The sequence below is a fragment of the Eleginops maclovinus genome, chromosome 10, assembly GCF_036324505.1.
Source record: "Eleginops maclovinus isolate JMC-PN-2008 ecotype Puerto Natales chromosome 10, JC_Emac_rtc_rv5, whole genome shotgun sequence".
Classification (NCBI taxonomy): domain Eukaryota; kingdom Metazoa; phylum Chordata; class Actinopteri; order Perciformes; family Eleginopidae; genus Eleginops; species Eleginops maclovinus.
This window is the reverse complement of record NC_086358.1, coordinates 7582354-7601153: the sequence shown is the minus strand read 5'-3', so window position 1 is coordinate 7601153 and position 18800 is coordinate 7582354. Positions and strand designations below refer to the sequence as shown.

General features: G+C 40.4%; 2 protein-coding genes across 4 annotated transcripts; one reads left to right on the top strand and one right to left on the bottom strand.

The window, feature by feature from the left end:
• Positions 1–871: 871 nt before the first annotated feature.
• Positions 872–14528, top strand: LOC134871378 (MAGUK p55 subfamily member 3-like). Of its 3 annotated transcripts, XM_063894142.1 has the most exons (19): positions 872–1050; positions 6569–6718; positions 7335–7453; positions 7542–7619; positions 7812–7892; positions 8274–8411; positions 8941–9022; positions 9432–9517; positions 9615–9689; positions 9800–9996; positions 10095–10159; positions 10724–10741; positions 10954–10995; positions 12262–12420; positions 12603–12683; positions 13080–13173; positions 13259–13367; positions 13684–13803; positions 13952–14528. In XM_063894142.1, exons 2-19 carry the CDS (start codon positions 6682–6684, stop codon positions 14129–14131), a joined length of 1761 nt encoding a protein of 586 aa, XP_063750212.1. In that variant the 5' UTR covers positions 872–1050; positions 6569–6681; the 3' UTR covers positions 14132–14528. The 3 variants fall into 3 exon arrangements, with proteins under 3 accessions (XP_063750212.1, XP_063750214.1, XP_063750213.1); XM_063894144.1 differs by lacking the exon at positions 7542–7619; XM_063894143.1 differs by lacking the exons at positions 10724–10741; positions 10954–10995.
• Positions 14529–14531: 3 nt separating this feature from the next.
• psmc5 (proteasome 26S subunit, ATPase 5) lies at positions 14532–18437 on the bottom strand. Its single transcript, XM_063894146.1, is given in 13 exon segments — positions 14532–14692; positions 14953–15039; positions 15124–15234; positions 15326–15424; positions 15744–15934; positions 16051–16177; positions 16321–16436; positions 16439–16550; positions 16771–16827; positions 16915–17012; positions 17118–17187; positions 17278–17349; positions 18277–18437. Coding segments are annotated over 13 exon segments (1218 nt in total). The 5' UTR covers positions 18301–18437; the 3' UTR covers positions 14532–14638.
• Positions 18438–18800: the final 363 nt, after the last annotated feature.

The following is an 18800-nucleotide window of genomic DNA, read 5'->3' as shown; positions in this document are numbered from 1 at the left end:
ACAACTAGGCCAACCGGATGAGAGAAGGGTCCAAAGAAAAGTGAAAAATACAAGATAGAGGGACTGAAGGAAAGTGCAAACACAAAAGGGAGACCTATAAAGAGAGTTGTGAATGATGTGTTTCTATATTGTGGTTTTTCATTCCACGTCTGTGACCATCAACCAAAGCATGTACTGTACCGCTCACTGGGAGACATGGAGGGAAGGGATGAATAGCAATGGATGGATTTGAAAGAGGCGGACCAAAAAGGCGTGCAGCTTGCAGCATATGTGCACCCTGTGCTGCCTTCAGGAGCTGTCAGAAAGAGTACAAACCCTCAGTTCTCTGAAGGATCCAACAGTGAGATTTACCTGATTTCTGAATGGTGAGCGATTGTTGTCTTTATTAGATGGGTTATTGCTTTATCAGTGTGAATACAAATGTCAGAAAGAGTTGAATTGTTTATATCAATGTGTATTATAACGAAGGATAGAGGTGCAACCATATACTTTATAGGGATGAAACATCTACAGTAACAATACTGAACCCTTACTGTGTATGTACATATTTTAAGCCATTTCAGCATACCCTAATATTTAGGGTGATTGGTTTTAATTGCATTGTTTTATATGGAAGCCTATAACTGCTAGGAAATTAAATAAATTACAGTCAAAATGATGACTTTCCATCAAATCTACATTAACTATTTTAACCTTTTTTTTATTTTTATTCCTCAGTAGTTAGTGTTTTGAATCTCCTGATCAAACGAACATTTTCTGCTCATTTTCCCTTCAGGAAAAAGCAGCGTAAGAGTATTCTCCTCTGGGAACCCTGGATATTAGAGATTACGAGGAGCACCTGAACGCAGCAGACACACTGACTGACTGGGGGGGGCGCGGGGGGAAGGGGCGGTGCATTGAGCGACACACTGGATGGAGCCGAGAAACAAAAACCGGTCAGCTGAAGACGCAGAAAACAGAGAAATAAACAAGAGAAAACACGCTCGGGATATAAACAGAGACGGGGTGGGGTTAAAAATGCACGCGGAATCCGAGAAGAGCTTCAGCAAGGTAAGGATGCGTTTACGTGCACTGACTGAACTTCATGTGGGTCTGACAAAGAGAAATGAACAGCTCCAGAGACAGTCACAGGTAGCTCTAATTAGCACACACGTGAGTTCAGAAAATTATTTTAAAAAACATGCGTTCTGTTTTTTCTGTGTTAAGGTTTTTATTTGTTTTCATTCCTGAGTAAAACCATGTGGACGCCTGTCTGTGTTGCATGTTAATGAGGACTGTGCATCACCTGTGATTGATTGCAGACTTCATATATAGCGTAATAGACCATTGCTTGTGGTCATGACATGCACCAAAACAGACTGCAATATCCAAGTAAAGCAAATTTAGATGTGACGTTCAAGCTAATTAGATGACTAAAAATAACCTTACTCGCCTCTTTAATTTTTCTCCTGATAAATTGACCTGGTCACGCTTTGCTGCTGGACTGTGTTCAATGTTTGTGTGCAGAGGAGCCAGAGAAATACAAAGAAGGGTCAGGGTTTTTTAAACAGAGACTCAAGGAAAGAAATATTTAAACCAAGTTTAAAAAAACACACGTTCCTATTCACTTATAGGAACGTATCTCCTGTTTATGATTATTTCCCCCCATATGTCTGGTAAACAATATGTTGTTTTAAATGCGAATAAATCAGATTAATTGATGTAAGGAGGACTTTTTTTTGCTCTCATCTGTCACACCCAGTACATTTACACATGTCATTAAAGGCTTAGTGGGAGTTAACATCAGCTATCATTCAAAAGCCTCTGAAGTCTGGCCCCCCTCCCAGCCAGATTGGCATTTTATAAACCAGCATGTCAAGGCCCTCTACTCCGCCTTAAAACCTATTTGGCTCTTGAAATGTTGAAATGAGACACTATATTTTGCCTCAGACAGAGAGCCAAATTGAATCTCTAGAAGGGTTTTTTTTAAAATGATATCCAGCTGTGTGGGCGAGTTGAAGGTGTTCTGAAGAGATGTTGTTCTTATAATCTTCTTTAAAGCTGCTCTTGACCTCCTCTGCAATATATAATATTTTATTTCTAGCACAATTAAAAAGTAAATCTCTCTCAGGCTAGCATCAGATAAACATCCTCTCTTTTTTTATGATCCTACACACAATTACAGCAGTTGCAAACAGTCCTTAGGATTAAAGCGATTAGTGGATTTCAAGGAAAAAGTGTCAACTATTTTCTAATTTGTGTTAGTCTTGGACTTTTGGTTAAACTAAAACAAAAACTGTAAGTTGTGGTGTACCAATCCATTATTTATAGAACGATCAAATATTCTCGATATAAAGAGATAACATTTGTACCATTTTTTTTTTGGCATGACTGTCTCATCGTCCAATGGTGTCGATATATGATATTGTCTCATAACAATCGCATGCCCCCCCAAAATTAAATCAAATTTGCAGACTTTGTGGTATCAGCATGTCTTGTAATGTGTCCAAAGAAACACCATGATGTCATATTGTTATTTACACCCCTAGTTTGACGAAATCAACTTAAGCTCTAAGATCTATTTTTAAACATTTCATATACATAGAATACTTTCCACTGTTCAAAGAGCATAGGAAATATGGCTATACATCTTTTGGGTAGTTGCTATAGATAACTGTAATACCCTTACGAGTGTACAGTGTCACGTTTTTTCCCCCCTAAATGGATATTGGAAGGAAATCTGTCATATCCAGATATGTCAAATCAGCCATGTGAGGGGCATCAAAGGTGAAGAATGGACACACACACACACACACACACACACACACACACACACACACACACACACACACACACACACACACACACACACACACACACACACACACACACAGGGGATGGGCAGATGGCATCAGCAGTGTGTTGAGGACCTCGCCCCTCTCTGGCTCCCTCTCGGGACGTCCAACAGAAAACAAGTCTGGCAAACAGGTGGCGTTCATGTTTGTGTGCGAGTAGAGAGACGACAGTGTCATGAGGTTAAGCTCTGCAAAAACAATGTCTGTTTAATAAAGTGCTACGCGGACGTGATTGTAGATTGTGCCAGTGCCTAGTTCAGTAGTGGGATTTGTTTGGATAAAATAGCAACGAGACAGACAGAGAGAAAAAGTTCAAAACTCAGACAATCAGACAGAGCATTAAAGGAACAATCAGTGAGGATTTACTGTCTGTCATAAGACTGTAAGAAGAGTCATGTGAATATGGAGCGTTGTTATAATCCGGCACAGCTAATGTGAGCACCATGAGAAAAAACAAGAAATAATATTACAAGACTAAACAACGAGAACACACAGCTCTACTTTAACACAATGCTGGTGAGCTATCAGGAGGTGTAGTGGTAAACAAGATCACAAGGTGAAAAACTGAAATTGTTTACGATGCAACAACGTGCTTGTTGACGTGTCCTTGAGCAATTCCCTCGCCCCCTACGTACGTTACTGAGATGGTTAAAAAGATAAAATTGCCAATTGGAGTCAACAAGTCATGAATAAATCATTTTTAAAATACAATCTTTATGCAAATGCAGTAAAAGGCAGGCTGAAAAATAATTAACTGGAAGGACTCTTTTTGTGCACGACCTCCATCAAGGCCGTGCCCATTCTTGGCATCTTAACAAAAGTGGGAAATGGTCTGTCTCTACGCACAATGTACTTGTTCTTGTAATAAATCGAAATATTGTACTCAAATCATGACAGCATGTCTTAAAGCAAGGACACAACTGATGTATCTTTGAAGAAACTGTTACTGAGTATTTCCTTGTTCATAACTGTAAACAACAGAATCGAGCATCACACAAAGAAACTATACATCATGAAAGATTTCAGTTTCTGGCGAGTTATTCTTGCTACAAATTATATTGAAATGATTTCCTTTCTATTTATTATGAGTAAAAGGTAAATGCTTTTCAGTATTGCCCCGGCTACATCCTTGCTGCTTTTCAGTTTCTCTGCTGATCTTCCAGTTCTTTCTAATCTGCTTCATTGTGTTCATTGAAATCCTCAGTGATGCACACAACCGCAAGCTTTGCTGTCTTAATTCAATGGAGGCTAGATAATGCCACCATATGGCTGGTGGTAACCTTAAGTATTTAGGCGATAGACTCAGTGAGTGAGATAAAAAAAAAAACACAGAAAGATGTCGGCCTTAAGCTCTTCTCAGCCTCTTGTAATTAGAGAGAGAGAGGCGGATGGAGGGAGGAAAAGGCAGAGAGAAAGAAGGTCAGGAATGCTGGCCAAGTGTGTAGAGAGGAGGGCTAAACCAGGAAAGCAGCGAGGGATTTACCCCGAACTGTTGTGAAGTTTTCTCAATGAGGAGAGGGACCAACATATGCCAACATATGGCAAAAACAGCTTTCATCTTAAGGCAGGGAAATGCAGTCTAATTCAAACATAATCAGGAGTCTGTAGAATTCATATTAATTGTGTTAGTCGGCCTCACCGCTGAACGAAGAGATGCAAAAATACGATTAATGACACGTTGGTCTTCCAGTGAGTTGTATAAAAGGTAAAACATCTCACATGTTTGTTATGATGCTATCAATATCAACACGCTGCTGATGGACTGCAGCGGCAACATGTAACAGTCGATTACAATCTGTAATGGCCTTTTTCGAAGCAGTTTAAAAGGATTATTTTTCATAACCACTCATCGGTCTATGCACAATTGAATGCATTGTTTGTGTTGTCACTGTTTATTGTAATTGCCACTTCTGGAAGAATGCCATCCTGCGCCTCTAGCCAGTTTTATTTTCCAAATTCGAAATAAGCTTGGCAGCTCTTTCTGTTGTCTTTTCACCAGCCCATCAGAGGAAACTGTGATCATAGAGTGACAGAAAACAGCATGTAATTATCATAGGGCAGTAGCAAATCAGTTTGTTGATACATTTGGCAAAGATGGTGACACAGGATTACTGAAAAGTAGTAGTTCTTTTTGTATTCATAGACGAAGCTCTACAGCATAAACCAATCATTGTTTGAGCAACGACAAGAAACTCACAAGGCTGATATAGTCACTCACCTGTCTTCAGCAGGAAATACATTTGACAGATTGCTACATTGCCAACGTGCTGATCAGGTGCTTCTGACTCGAAGCGTGTTTGTTGTAAATGTAGATGTCAAACCTGAGCCAGAAAACGCTGCTGGATTGTTTTGTTATTTCAATCTCAGAGTAAATGTTGCTTTCAGCGTGAAAAAAAAACAACTGAAGGCTTTCATTTAGTTTTACACAGACCACCCTGTCCACTGTAGTTGGACATCAGAGTCTTCATTTTACAAAAAAGTAGTGTTTATGTTTGGAAAGATGGCTGGAAATGAAGGAAATGTGTAGATTTCATGTCTGTATGAATAAGAACTGAGCATCACTAAAGCAGAAAGTCACCCACTAGATGGTAAGGCATGATTTATAGTGTTTATTACCGCGACAGAATAAGTTTAAGGGTTAGGAAGAATAGCCTGCTGGTTCTCATGATTAACCGTTAATTAAGAATCTAGATCAGAGTCTTCCCTCTGCCAGCTAAGGAGGAACATGTGCATGATGCAAAGAAAGGCAGCCTTTTCGCTTCAATCTGTAAATTACAGTTACATGATATTAGCTACCTATCGATTGTTCAATTTCATTACGCCTGACCAGACCTGTTAGCTCTCGGGGGGAATGATGCTATAAAGTGAAATGATTCCAAAATCTGTTCAAGTAATTGAAATCAAGGATCGTTCATACAAGATTTATAAAATATAATTTGAAATGAGTGCACATTATTTTGTTTGGTCTGGCAAATGTAAAGTATCAGATATCGTTTAGTTGTTTTAGTATCAAGGAAAAACCCACACGACTGAATACTGTTATTGTACTGTTGTTAAATTAAATAATAACGTATGCACATGGATTAGAGTAACATGTATTTCCCCTTCAGAGATCAATATATTTTGTCTTATCTAAAAGAAAAAACTGATTACAGAAATCTAAGATCCTAATGGAAATGAAATCTTATATTGAAGCCGGATCAAAGCGACATGCTTCAGCGCACACAATTCCAAACCGCTGAAGTGTATAATGGGACCCAATCATTTAATGGATCTAATCAGGGGGGGGCTATTGAAATGTGAAAACAGCGAGTCATCATTATTTGGCACTATAGGATTGCCATGGTGATAAACGAGGTGAAGCATCCTATTGGACAAGAGCGTTGAGTGTAATCTAACCTCACTTTCTTCTGGTCACGCAGTTTAAAATGAAATGAATGTGCCATGCCTCAGGAATTAAAGCAGCTCGTAATTACAGAGGAACTTCATTATTGTAATGGGGGGCTCACAGCTGGCTGGCTTCCCCTTTCAAGATGTGTTTACATTAGGAAGTCATTCCAAATGAGAAAATGTATGCTTTACTATGTGAGCCCTTAATTATGTAAATATATTAACAAGAGGTCTGACGTTTGATTTTATTATCCGTCTACTTCCAATAGTTGTTTTGACAGAGATGCTGAACCTTGTGTAGTTTTAGATTAATATGTCTAAATTGTTTATTTTTCTCTTTCCAGCTGTGATTTTTCACATTAGCCGTGCGTGGAGGACAGAAGGAGTGGAGAGAGTTCCCCGGCTTTAGTTTCCCCTCCCTCCCTGCTTCCCTGTCTGCACCTCCTGCCTCCTCTGAATGATTGAAGCCATGCCGATCGTGTCTGCAAACACAGGTACATTCAGGCCTGTGCTTAAGCTTTCGTGTTCGTTCTGTCTTGTGCCTTTTTTATGTAGGTTAGCTTTTAAACAATGCAAATGCTAAGAAATCAAAGTTAAACAGATAATATGTTTTAAAAAATGCTTTATTAGAACTGTCAGACTTCATTTGGGAGCTCTGGACACTCTGCCAGTTTCATTTGGATTTAGCAAATTAACTTCCAACATCGAATAAGTCAAAGTTAGATGGGTAGTGTCTCTAAAATCTTGGGAAGTAGTATGGTAGGAATATATACAAGTCGGGAAAGTGGAAACGTTTTGAAATCAGGAAGGCTTTGGGTCATGAGGGCTTGGATTTAAATGTCAATCCACACAGCATTAGTTTTTCAGCTGTGTTCATCCGCTATTGCTTTAATGGAACCGTATCAAAACAAGATATGTGTTCTTGATGTCTACTCATATTCATATGATCCCTAAAGAAGATTTAAAATGCATGCAATATTCCAAAGAGATTTTACAATACAAAAAATGACTTTGTGATACATTTCTAATGAGAGAAGCTTATTTTTTCAGTAGCTCTTGTTAGAGAATGGGTTTTTGGAATGTGTGACAGTGTGTTTTTCTGATCCATAGGGCTGCATGAGACTCTGGCCCTGCTCACCTCTCAGCTCCACCCTGATGCCAACCAGAAAGAGGACATGGTCTTCCTCAAAAATGTCTTCAGTGAGAAGAGTCTCAGTTACCTCATGAAGGTATAGCAGATATGTATGAACTACTGTGGCTTTGTTTTAACCTAAGATGTGTGTATCTGAATATACTTTTGTGTGATGTACGTCCCAGATTCATGACAAACTGAAGCAGTATGAGAAACAGAGCCCGACTCCAGTGCTTCACAGCGCCACCTGTCTGGCCGAGGATGTACGTGCGATCTTTCATCAATATTTCACAGCCAAACTAATACTGACCTTTGCAATTAAATGCCAAGTAAAAATAAACATTCACCATCCATCTCAGCACAGGCAATCCTCTTAAGGAAATGTGTTTCATGAGAAGATTTGGCACAGCATTGTGAAATATTTAAAGCAGTGTTTTTCTCATTCATATCGTCAGCTGGCAGAAGAGCTTCAGAACGGTCCACTGGAGGGCGATGAGAAAGAGTTGCTTCTCCTGCTGAGCACTCCTCACCTAAAGGTACACACACACACATTGAGTTTCCTTGCTCACACATTAACAATGTAATGTACGACAGCGTCTTTTTTGATATCATCACATTGTGCTGGGCTTCTGTGCTTTCAGCCTGAGCTGCTCCGATTTTCCTCTAACTTGATCATGTCCTACACAACACCAGTATCAATTGATTATTTCAAATGATTATTTCAATCGTATTGGCCTTATGGGGATTGGAAAGAGATGACATCTGTGAAACCAATAGCAATCCAGCCAGTGTAGGATATGTAACTCCTGCTTCTTTAGTTTTTTTCAGCATGCCATTTTTTTGCTTTGGTGTGTTATTTGCTTTATGTTGTAGTTCAGGCTCTAAAATGTTACTTTTCTGTGATGGTCTTCGTAAAGGCGGTGCTGTCAGCCCACGACACAGTGGCCCAAAAGAACTTTGATCCGGTGCTGCCGCCACTGCCAGAAGATATTGACGACGACCTGCAGGAAGAGTCGGTCAAGATTGTGCGTCTGGTGAAGAACAAAGAGCCGCTGGTGAATGCATACTCGCACCGGAGGATATGACAAAATGACAGCTCTTCCTTCCCTTTTTATATCTGAGCCCTCAAGTGTGCCTTTAAAAGCTCAATTTACTTTAATGGAGCAGCTTTGGGGCTTTAAAACCCCTTTGAGTGAGTGTGTGTCTGTGTAGCGCAATAAAAAACACATTTATAAGGAACAACAGTAAAGGACAAAAAATCCATCGAACCTAAAAAACTGCAATTTTCCCATTTTATGTTTTTGTTTTGTCGGTTTTTCAAATGGGTTAAGCAACCGGAACCCTCCTTTGTGAGTGTAGCCAGCTAAACTCAAGCACAGACAGGGATGTGATCTGGATGATCAAGTATCAAAAACGTTCAGTGACACGGTTTTGGCATTTAGTCAAACCGGTTATGGATCATTCCTGCCAACAATGTGCACTTGAGGAGTAGCTTTCACCCGTCTACCAAAGGATTGTGTCGGCTCAGTGAACTGGAGATGACATACAGCCGAGTCTGATTAATCGTTGCTTCTTTTCCATCAGGGAGCGACCATCCGGAGAGACGAGGTGACAGGAGCTGTAATTGTGGCCAGAATCATGAGGGGAGGGGCAGCCGACCGCAGTGGTGAGTCCAACAGGGTTCCCAGGGTCGCACATTTTAATAATATGTTGTTATTTCTCTAAACACGTCCTACGCCGCAGGACTTCCTTGTGTCTGCTAACACTGACAGAGAAGTGAGAAGATTAAGTTGTACAACCCCTATGAACTGTCAACAGAGAACAAATCCTTGAGATTAGTGCCACATGATTGCACATTTTCGAGATTACAAATGAGGGTTGCTCGGCCTGTAGCCATGGAGATGTTTTAACTTCATGCCAACAGACAACGGTGTGATTTGTTGTTCATATCAGAGCCTCAAACTCTAAAAGTACTTTCACTCCAGATACTGGGATCTTGTTTGCTGTATTTTGCTTGGCTGGTAGGCTTGTTTTCAGCTGACTTGTTTTTCAGTGTGCTGTGTTTGTGTTTCCAGGGCTGGTGCACATAGGAGATGAGCTTCGAGAGGTCAATGGAAACCTGATCACCAACAAAAAGCCAGAGGAAATTAGTCAGATTCTGGTAATGGAAAAAAAAAAAAAGCGCTTTTGGTCATATCATCTCATGCTGTACTACAGGATTATTCATAATTAATTCATGCTGTTTTGTTTTTGATCAGTCCCAGTCACAAGGCTCCATCACCCTGAAGATCATTCCAGCTGTTGCAGAAGAAGACAAGCTGAAGGAAAGCAGGGTGAGGACTCATTTATCTGCAGCCTAAATCTACATATCCATCTATACTTCCCATCAAATGCAAATATGAATTCATTGAACGTACCCTTGTCATATTCCTGCTCCTAAAAGGTCTACCTTCGGGCATTGTTTGACTACACGCCCTATGAGGACAAGGCCACGCCGTGCCAGGAGGCGGGACTTCCTTTCAAGAGGGGGGACATTCTTCAGGTAGTGAGTCAGGAAGACGCCACCTGGTGGCAGGCCAAGAGGATGGGTGACTGTAACCTGCGCGCTGCTCTCATCCCCTCTAAACAGTTTCAGGAGAGGTATTCATCATCTCAATAAATAACTGATAATGCCTTTAAGTCTAGGATCTGAAAATATCTGACAAACAAATCTTTTTCTATTGTTTTCTTCCTTCCAGGCGCCTGAGGTACAGGATGAAAATAGGCTCTTTTCCTGCCCCTATGTCCCCCAAAGCTCCTGCGTGTAAGCCTGTTTCTCTTCAGTGGATCACAAATGATCTCCCGTAACCTACAGTGTAACCATAAATGTACAATAGGCTTAGAACCACAGATACAGTTTATATTGCTTGTCGAATCTAATTTTGCCAAAGAGATGCAGAAAGAGAGATTTAAAAAAAAAGAGAACAGCGGATCTGAGGTTAATCTGTTAAAGAAATACATCATCCACTGTTTCATTTCCTGATCCCATTCGAAAGTAAATGAAATGAAAGTAGTCTGGATAACAACGGCTGCTTGAAAAATCACTTCTTGTCTTGTTAGTTCTCTAAAAAGATGTTGTATAAATGTGACAGTATAATGTGTTTTTGAACTGAATGTAACAATGATTAATAATGATATGCAAAGCACGTGTAGAGCAGATAGTAAAGTATTTCTCAGCTCGGATACAGTTTAGATATGACATTTACAAATGAAACATACATTTAGATCACAGTTTACGTACAGCAGTGTTGATACACACAGTATAGCATTTGTAATATTCTGTCACTCTATATATGCTTTGTGTTATTGCTGGCATTGCTAACCTCAGATGATCAGACTGAGAGAGGTACGTGGACAAAACTTCATATTAGAAAATAGCACTCATTCCTGTGTGGTCAGCGCCCCATCTAAAAGTCCCCCAAACACAAAATGATGCTGCACTTTACCTCCACAATTTCCCCATTGTTCAACTTTACAGCTGCCGCCATACCCTCAAAATCTTAACATAAACCTCCCCTCCTCTCCCCCTGTCTTTTCGTCCTGCATGCCATCCTGCAGAAGACAGTGAAAGTGAGGGCCCTCTGAATGGAAAGGACGTAGGTGAGGAGGCATGATTTACGAGTGTATACTAATCACTGCTACATCACATTTCTGCTCGGTCTGTGTGTAAAATCCATCCTTTAGGACAAGGGTTCTCAAGGTTTGATGAGTGTGAAGTGAACTATGAAGTGTTCATAGTACGCTAAAACAAATAAACTTCGGTTTTGATTGAGTGAGTAAGACGGTGAGGCCTTTAGTCTGCATGCTCTATTCTTTGAACTAAACGCCAGGTTGAACGTCTCCTGAAATATTTGTTAGTTCCCCTCACTTTACCTGATCTACATGTGTCTTCACTTCCGTCAGCATTTCAACAGTTTTTCTGTCTCGCTTAACGTGGCGTAAAGTGCTTCTTTGGATTTGTTGGGCCTGAAAGCCTCGCCACAGCTCGGACTTTATTTTCACATCTTATCTAATCATCTGAATGATGACTCTAACCAAAATCATATACGAAGCTTCACTCCAGACTCTTAGAATTGATTACTTACTTTATTTGCATATCAGCTTTGTTCATATATTATTTGTTAATCATTGGTGTAAGCTCAAAGCACTATTAGTGCCTAAGTACGGCCAAAGTAGTTTAATAATAACACAAGAAGCTACCTTTACAGTGAGACAACTGGACAAAGATGTGAAACATTGCTGGACTTCTGCTTTGGTCGTCACAGATTTTTCTGCAGAAACATGTCTGGATTGATACCTGTGTGTTGTGGGTGTATCTTCATTCCCTTCGCTCAGCAGTTTCTGTGTGTGGACTTGTTTTAGTTTGGCTTTTTGTGCAGAACGCGACAGCCTTTGAGCTTCTCGCAGTGTCTCTGTGGCCTCTTGTGGCAGCTCGTATATCTCTCTGTGCTTCTCAAATGGCTTTCTCATGCTACATGCTAAAGGTGCTTTGTTGGTTTTTGGTGAGGCAGTAGACGCAGCATGCATGGCTTCCAACCTTCTCTCTGTGGATGAGATTTAATCTGGGCGAATAAATGGTCTAAATATGAGCTGTAGTTTCTCCCAAGAGTAAGGCAGCGCCCGCCTTCTGTGGCCATGCTCTCTCATGGGATTTTTACTCAGGTACTCTTCCTGATTTCTAACGGTGTTGTCCTGCGTGTCTGTGTTATTTGATGTAAGGCACGGGATTGAATTTGAATCAGTGAGAAATACTTTGTTGAAAGTCTGCTGTTTGGTAAACTAGCAACGTATGTTTCTTAACATCAAAATGTTAACTTTAGCATATGTATGTCTGTCCATCTTACATTTGTATTTCTTTGACTGCAGCTAGCCTGCGCAGGAGTTTCCGCCTCAGGAAAGATCGCCAGGGTTCACCAGGAGAACCTCAAACTCCAGACACCAATCACAAAGAGTTCCTGATCTATGAAGAAGTAACACAATATCTGCCACGCCCCGGTGAAAGGCCTCGCCTCATCGTGCTGATCGGTAGGTTCGCTGTGAGGTGAGAGGTTGAAAGAACAAGCAATCAGACATCTTGCTCTGTTCAAGAAAAGCAGGGATTCTCCTGCTAGTCAAAGAAATACAATAAAACAATATCAGATAAGAGAGCCCCTTATTGTGTTGAATAACTGTACATTTATTTATTTGATATTTTCATTTGGTCACAGGTTCCCTGGGAGCACGGATAACGGAACTCAAGCAGAAAGTGATCGCTGGAAATCCTCGACTATTTGGTTTGGCTGTGCCTCGTGAGTCTCTTTGCCTTTATATTATCCAAACCTTAGAAAACAACTTCAATCCCACGTGTACTTTGCATTTGCACTTGGTTCACCTGATAATATTTGTCATCTTGGATTCTATTATTACTCTGCTCCAGACATTGTCAATGTTTATTTATTTTTTAAACTACATTAAATGTAATAACTCAAATAAAAGGACGATTAGTCAAAAATATCTGCATTATAAAGTGTTGATTGGCAAGGATTACCTAAAAATCTTCCCTTGGTCTGAATGCTTCGTCTGATCAAATGTCATCATAGGTATTTTCTAAATATGTACTTATATTGAGAACATACAAAAGTTCAGTTCTTATCTTTTCCTCTACCCTGTCTCCCTGCTGGATGCTCTTGAACGTGTGACCGAAGACACCACTCGAGCCAGGAAGTCTCACGAGAAAGAAGGAGTGGAGTACCACTTCATCACAAAAGCAGCTTTCGAGGCCGACATTCAGAATGGCAAGTAAGTATTGGACACTGGGATACTATTCTTTTGAGTGCATGAAGTGTTTGTCTACTTCACTCCTGATGCTGTTGTATTTCTGCAGGTTTATTGAATACGGGGACTATAAAGATAATCTGTACGGCACCAGCTTGGAGTCCATTAACAGAACGCTGGATCAAAACAAGGTCTGTCTGGTGGATGTGCAACCAGAGGTTAGTATAAGGCTTCGTGCAGCACAGTTGCATTACTTGCAGCTACCTGTAACATTAAAAGTGAAAGGTCTTTTACAGGAGTATGTGCAGACCTTGTATGTTCCTATGTCCAGATTGTCGCCTTAATATTGTACTTTTCAGTTGACAGCATTTATTTAACTTTTTGCCTTTTAAGATTGTGCAGATATGAACGTACATTACATTACGGCACTCTGTTATAATTTCACTAGAACTTATACCTCGCAAACAACTGTATTGAGTTATTGGATGATTGTGTTTTAGAGTACCATATGCTTTGTTTTCCCCCTACATGTAGGCATTGAAGACTCTTCGTACTGTTGAGTTCAAACCCTATGTGATCTATGTAAAGCCTCGCATCTATGGCAGTATCAAGAAACCACATGGCTCCTGTTCCTCCCTCAGCTCAGGGATCACGGTGAGTTAAACACGGCTTCATCAGAGAAGTCTAAATGCAACCTTTCTTTTGACGGCAAATGACATACTAAAGGCTTTTGCATTATTAATGTACACGTGTCCGTGATCAAAAGGCTGAATCAACACTTTTCCGTCCTTTTGCCAAATAGGAGTGCGACCTACAGGAAATGAAACACTCTGCAGAGCGGATGGACGAGTGCTACGGCGCTTGGGTGGACTATGTCTTGGTGAAGGAAGACCCGGTCGGTGCCTTAGCTGAGCTCCAGGTCATCCTGGAGAGGGTGCAGATGGAGCGTCAGTGGGTGCCTGTGTCCTGGGTGAGGAGCTAGCCTTCTCAAGCTGACTGTTTCAAGTCAGATCAGTGGAGCACAGTGTTTGGAGGACAGGTTAAACCGCGGGACGTCGGTAGCTGCAATTTCGTTGTTCTAACCATCAAGCACAACTTTCTGTTTTCGATTCTTCAGTGTGAAATTTCAGTAGAACACCTCTGACAGGCATGTAGTACATACAATGCGCAAAAATGCCATAGTCCAAGACCAATCATGTAAGACTTCTACTGTAAGAGAAGCTATATTGTGGAGTGCCATAAAGCATTTACAACAGATATAATTGTAAAAGGAAGAGTGTTTTGATGTTACCTAACTTGGCTTTGACAAAACTCTGTATTAGGAGAAACACTGTATTTGGTGATAATGGATTACTGAAAAATAAAAACCATGGACCATCTGGTATTTGGGGAAACCATTTACTCTAGAATGACAATTATAAACCAAACCATAAACAAAAGGAAAATATACATATGTGTTTGCATTGTGTGCATGAATACACAAGGCCTTTCACTTCCACAGCTTCTTGATGGACATGTTCTTCTCGCTGTCTTTCTGCATCACCTGAAGAAGAGAGGCGGGATCAGTATTAGTAGTATATTAACAGCTTTTGGGTTAAGCAGAAATATGGTAGAAGGAATGACATGACACGCTCAATCAAGAATAACACCAGTAAAAAAAACAACGTTATTACTCCTGTGTTGACGGCTGCCTGTTACCAGGAATTTAATTTGTGACATTGACGTGGTCACTGAAAGTAAGTAGCTACAGGGCCAGTGGTGAGTCAAGGGGTATGAAAGCTCTCAAAAAAATGTTACACAAACCTTTGCCACAGCCATCTCAAAGTCCTCCTGGTTGACGTGAACTCTCCTCTCTCTCAGAGCGTACATCCCGGCCTCTGTGCACACACCCTAAAAAATAAAAGACAAGATCATTTAATAAAAAGGTCTTCATTTGATGGACAAGCTGCTACCATCAAGTGGGTTTACTCTCACCTTAACCTCAGCACCAGAGGCTCCAGGCATCAGCTCTGCGATCTTCCTCAGATTAATGCCACGTGTCAAGTTCATCTTCCTGGAGTGGATCTTCAGGATGTCCAATCGGGCCTATTGATGCAGAATAAAGAGATGTTGAAAACAAAAGGAAACCTAAAGCATGAGGACATCGGTGTATTAACAGTATTGTGAAAGTGCCTACCTCTTCATTTGGAGGGGGGAACTCAATCTTCCTGTCGATCCTGCCTGGCCTGAGCAGAGCAGAGTCCAGGATGTCGATACGGTTGGTGGCCATGATGACCTGAGAGAGAGCGAAAAGAAATTGATATAAATATTTGAGTTAATCTAGTATGTGAAAGAATTTTATAAAATCAGGATATAAACTTTAATGTAGATTTAAACGGATATAAGCTATTCTAGGTGTTAATTGATTTAGTTGTCCTTAACTTTGAGGTCTTGCCATTAAACTGCCATAAATGGATGCTAGTTCAAAAGGAAAAGTACTCATAGGATTTATAGTTGTTGGTAGATAAAAATCCTGTTATCTGCTTATAAATACACTGCTCACATTCATGAAATAAAAAAATAAAAGGAATTATTTAAATAGCTATGTGTGTTACCTTGATGTTTTTGGTTGCCTCGAAGCCATCCAGCTGATTGAGCAGCTCCAGCATCGTCCTCTGAACCTCACTGTCACCACCTGAGCCGCCCTCCAGACGAGACGATCCGATGGAGTCTATCTCGTCCATGAAGATGATGGAGGGAGCATGTTCTCTGGCCATGACGAAGAGCTCACGCACCATGCGGGCACCTGGCACAAGAGAGGGAGACGTTAAGGTTATAAAACCACAGAGTTTTACAACAAAATAAAATGGGAGGGCTTAAGCCTTGAAATTGTCGTCAATAGAAAAATAAAAAGAAGCTTACCCTCTCCAATGAACTTCTGGACCAGCTCAGAGCCGGACACCCTGATGAAGGTGCAGTCAGTGTGGTGGGCCACAGCTCGGGCTAGCAGGGTCTTCCCTGTACCTGGGGGGCCGTACAGCAGCACTCCCTGCACACATTCAAAGCAAATACGAAATCAGGACTATTTGTACACTGCCAGATGAAGATAAAATATGACTACAGCTGAAATGATTCTTAAAGAGGAAAGTCCCCTTTAAGAATCAGTACAGAAACACTGAATAAGTCACTCACCTTAGGCTGTGCGATGCCCAAAGCCTCAAACAGCTCCGGGTGCTTGACAGGCAGCTCAATCACTTCTTTGATCTCCTTGATCTGCTTATCCAGGCCACCAATCATTTCATAAGTGAGTCCGGCACCTTCTCCACCATCATGAGGGACACCAGAGGGTCCACCTTGTTGGGCAGGATCTTGTGCAGGGTGTAGCTGTCATTTCGCAGAGCCACGCGGCAATTAGCAGTCACCTGGTGGAGGAACGACAGAGGAAAGATTGAACACTGCAGGTTTCATGTTTGTGATATGACTTCCTATGAAAATATGGCTTGAAATATTTACTATTTAGTTTTATGCTATCAAAACTACAAGTGAAAGGCCATCATGTTTGTATTGCAAAACAGAAGGACAACAATGGGTGAACTATTCAAATACCGACCATTGATTGGAAAGCAAATTAAAAAAACTTACATCATTGATGTCAATGTTCTTGTCCACATCCACGACAAATTTTCCTTCTGGGTGTACCTGAAAATAATGAAGGGACATTTTACTTTAAGCTGTCAACTAGTACTCAAAATAAGGTGTGGTACAAAGCACAATTACACAGCATACCTTGACCAGCACTTTCTTTTTGTCCATGACCCTCACCACCTCCCCCACATAGGAGCCCTGCTCCTGTAATAACTGCAGTTCCTCACGAAGAAGACGCACTGGAAGATGGAAAAATAAAATGTCACCAATTTGTAAGGTTTACATGATTTCATGTGATTAAAATAAATAATATTATTTTTAAACAGTGATAAAGAACAGTGTACCTTTGGCATTGAGCTCATTTCTCTGCGCCTGCAGACGTCTGAGATTCTGGCTCTTGTCATTTACTGTCAACTGTAGAAAAAAAGCAGTGGTTAGAAATTAAAGCTGAGCAATCCAAGTCACATGAAGGACTAAACATTTGCCGATATCGTGTTTTCTTACCTGTAACTCTTCTATCTTGGACAAGTAGTACTGCCGGAGCCCTGAGCCACCTTTGCTCTCCCCCATCTCCATCTGTCAAAATAAAAACCATCAAACTTATCTGTTCAATATAGTATTTTCTGTTAATCGTTATGTCTGCAAAAAGTAAAATAAGAAGTCATCGATGTTTGTATAAGAACAGCAGAAGACTTAAAGATGTCCAATTAACTATATTAACAAACGCTGTAATTTTAGAAGCTAGACCCAGATAACGTAACGAAATTGGAACAATTACCAATTGCTTTCAAGTCGTTATAGGATGGTCAATTATTTCTCAATTAGTAGAATAAGCTAAATGTTTTCGAAAAGATGCTAGTTGTTTTCTAACCACGCAAATGTAATAAACATCAGTGAGCACTTTAAACTTGTCTGGTTGTGTTTAGTTGATTAAAAAAAAAGATTATACTATATCAAAAACATTTAGTTATAGTTTGTAAATTAAATACATTCATAATGTGAGCTTTAAGTTACTGTTACCTGCCTGTCTATAACGGTAGTTTGTTCTGCTGACCAACATCAAGTTAGGCTAGCAGCTAACATTAGCTAACTAGCCTCGGCATAGTGTTTAGATGAGGTAGTATAGCCGACAATTTGCGATCCTTAAAAGTATTATTTAACTTAAATTGAATGTAACATCGGTTCAATTTGATAGTTTATAACAAAGAAGGCCGTTATTGCAAGTCATTCAGACAAACTCAAGCTAGCTATACGTCAACTGACAGTGAGCGTCAGCTAGCACTTTAGCACAGTTAGCTACAATGAGACAGCAAACCGGCAGAATACTACACACATTTATTGTTCCCAAAGAACTGATATGTCACTATTTACAGCAGAGTCGCACAGCCTTTCCTTTTTACAGCCGGTGTAGGGTAAACTATTCGACTCGAAACATAATTATAACGTTCCCATAGTCATTTATTAACAATAAAACCAACAAAACGGCAGAAAAAATACACCTACATGATCAGGTCCGTCCACCTCCATCTTGGAATTTTCTGCTTCCGCTTGAGGAGAAGTGTATTTCCGGAAGGCTTCTTCTTCGTGGATTTTATTTTAAATAAATGCGCACATCGCCACCTACAGCCTTTCACTTGCCATACGATTGTGTGTGTTTGGAAATACACAATTACACATAACCTTAAATATTCTTTCTTTTGATCTGCTCTTAATCACCTTCTGTCAATTGTCTTCCGGCGTTTTGGAATGTATGCATTTTGCAATGTTAACATGAATTTGTCAAAAGTACAATCTGTCCAAAAAACAACAACAATCTAATGCCTTACAACATTATCTTATTTTTTAAGAGTTCAAAGGTTAATTTTGACAAATGTAATTCAATGTAAACCGTTGCTCATTTCTTTGCTGAATTCCCTTTTCAACTTTACAAGCTGAGACGCAGCTCTGCAAAGAGTGCAGGATGTTTTTGGGTTGGCCGTTATTTGAGGAGAGGGAAATCCATTTAAGCGCTAAAAGACAGGTAAGAC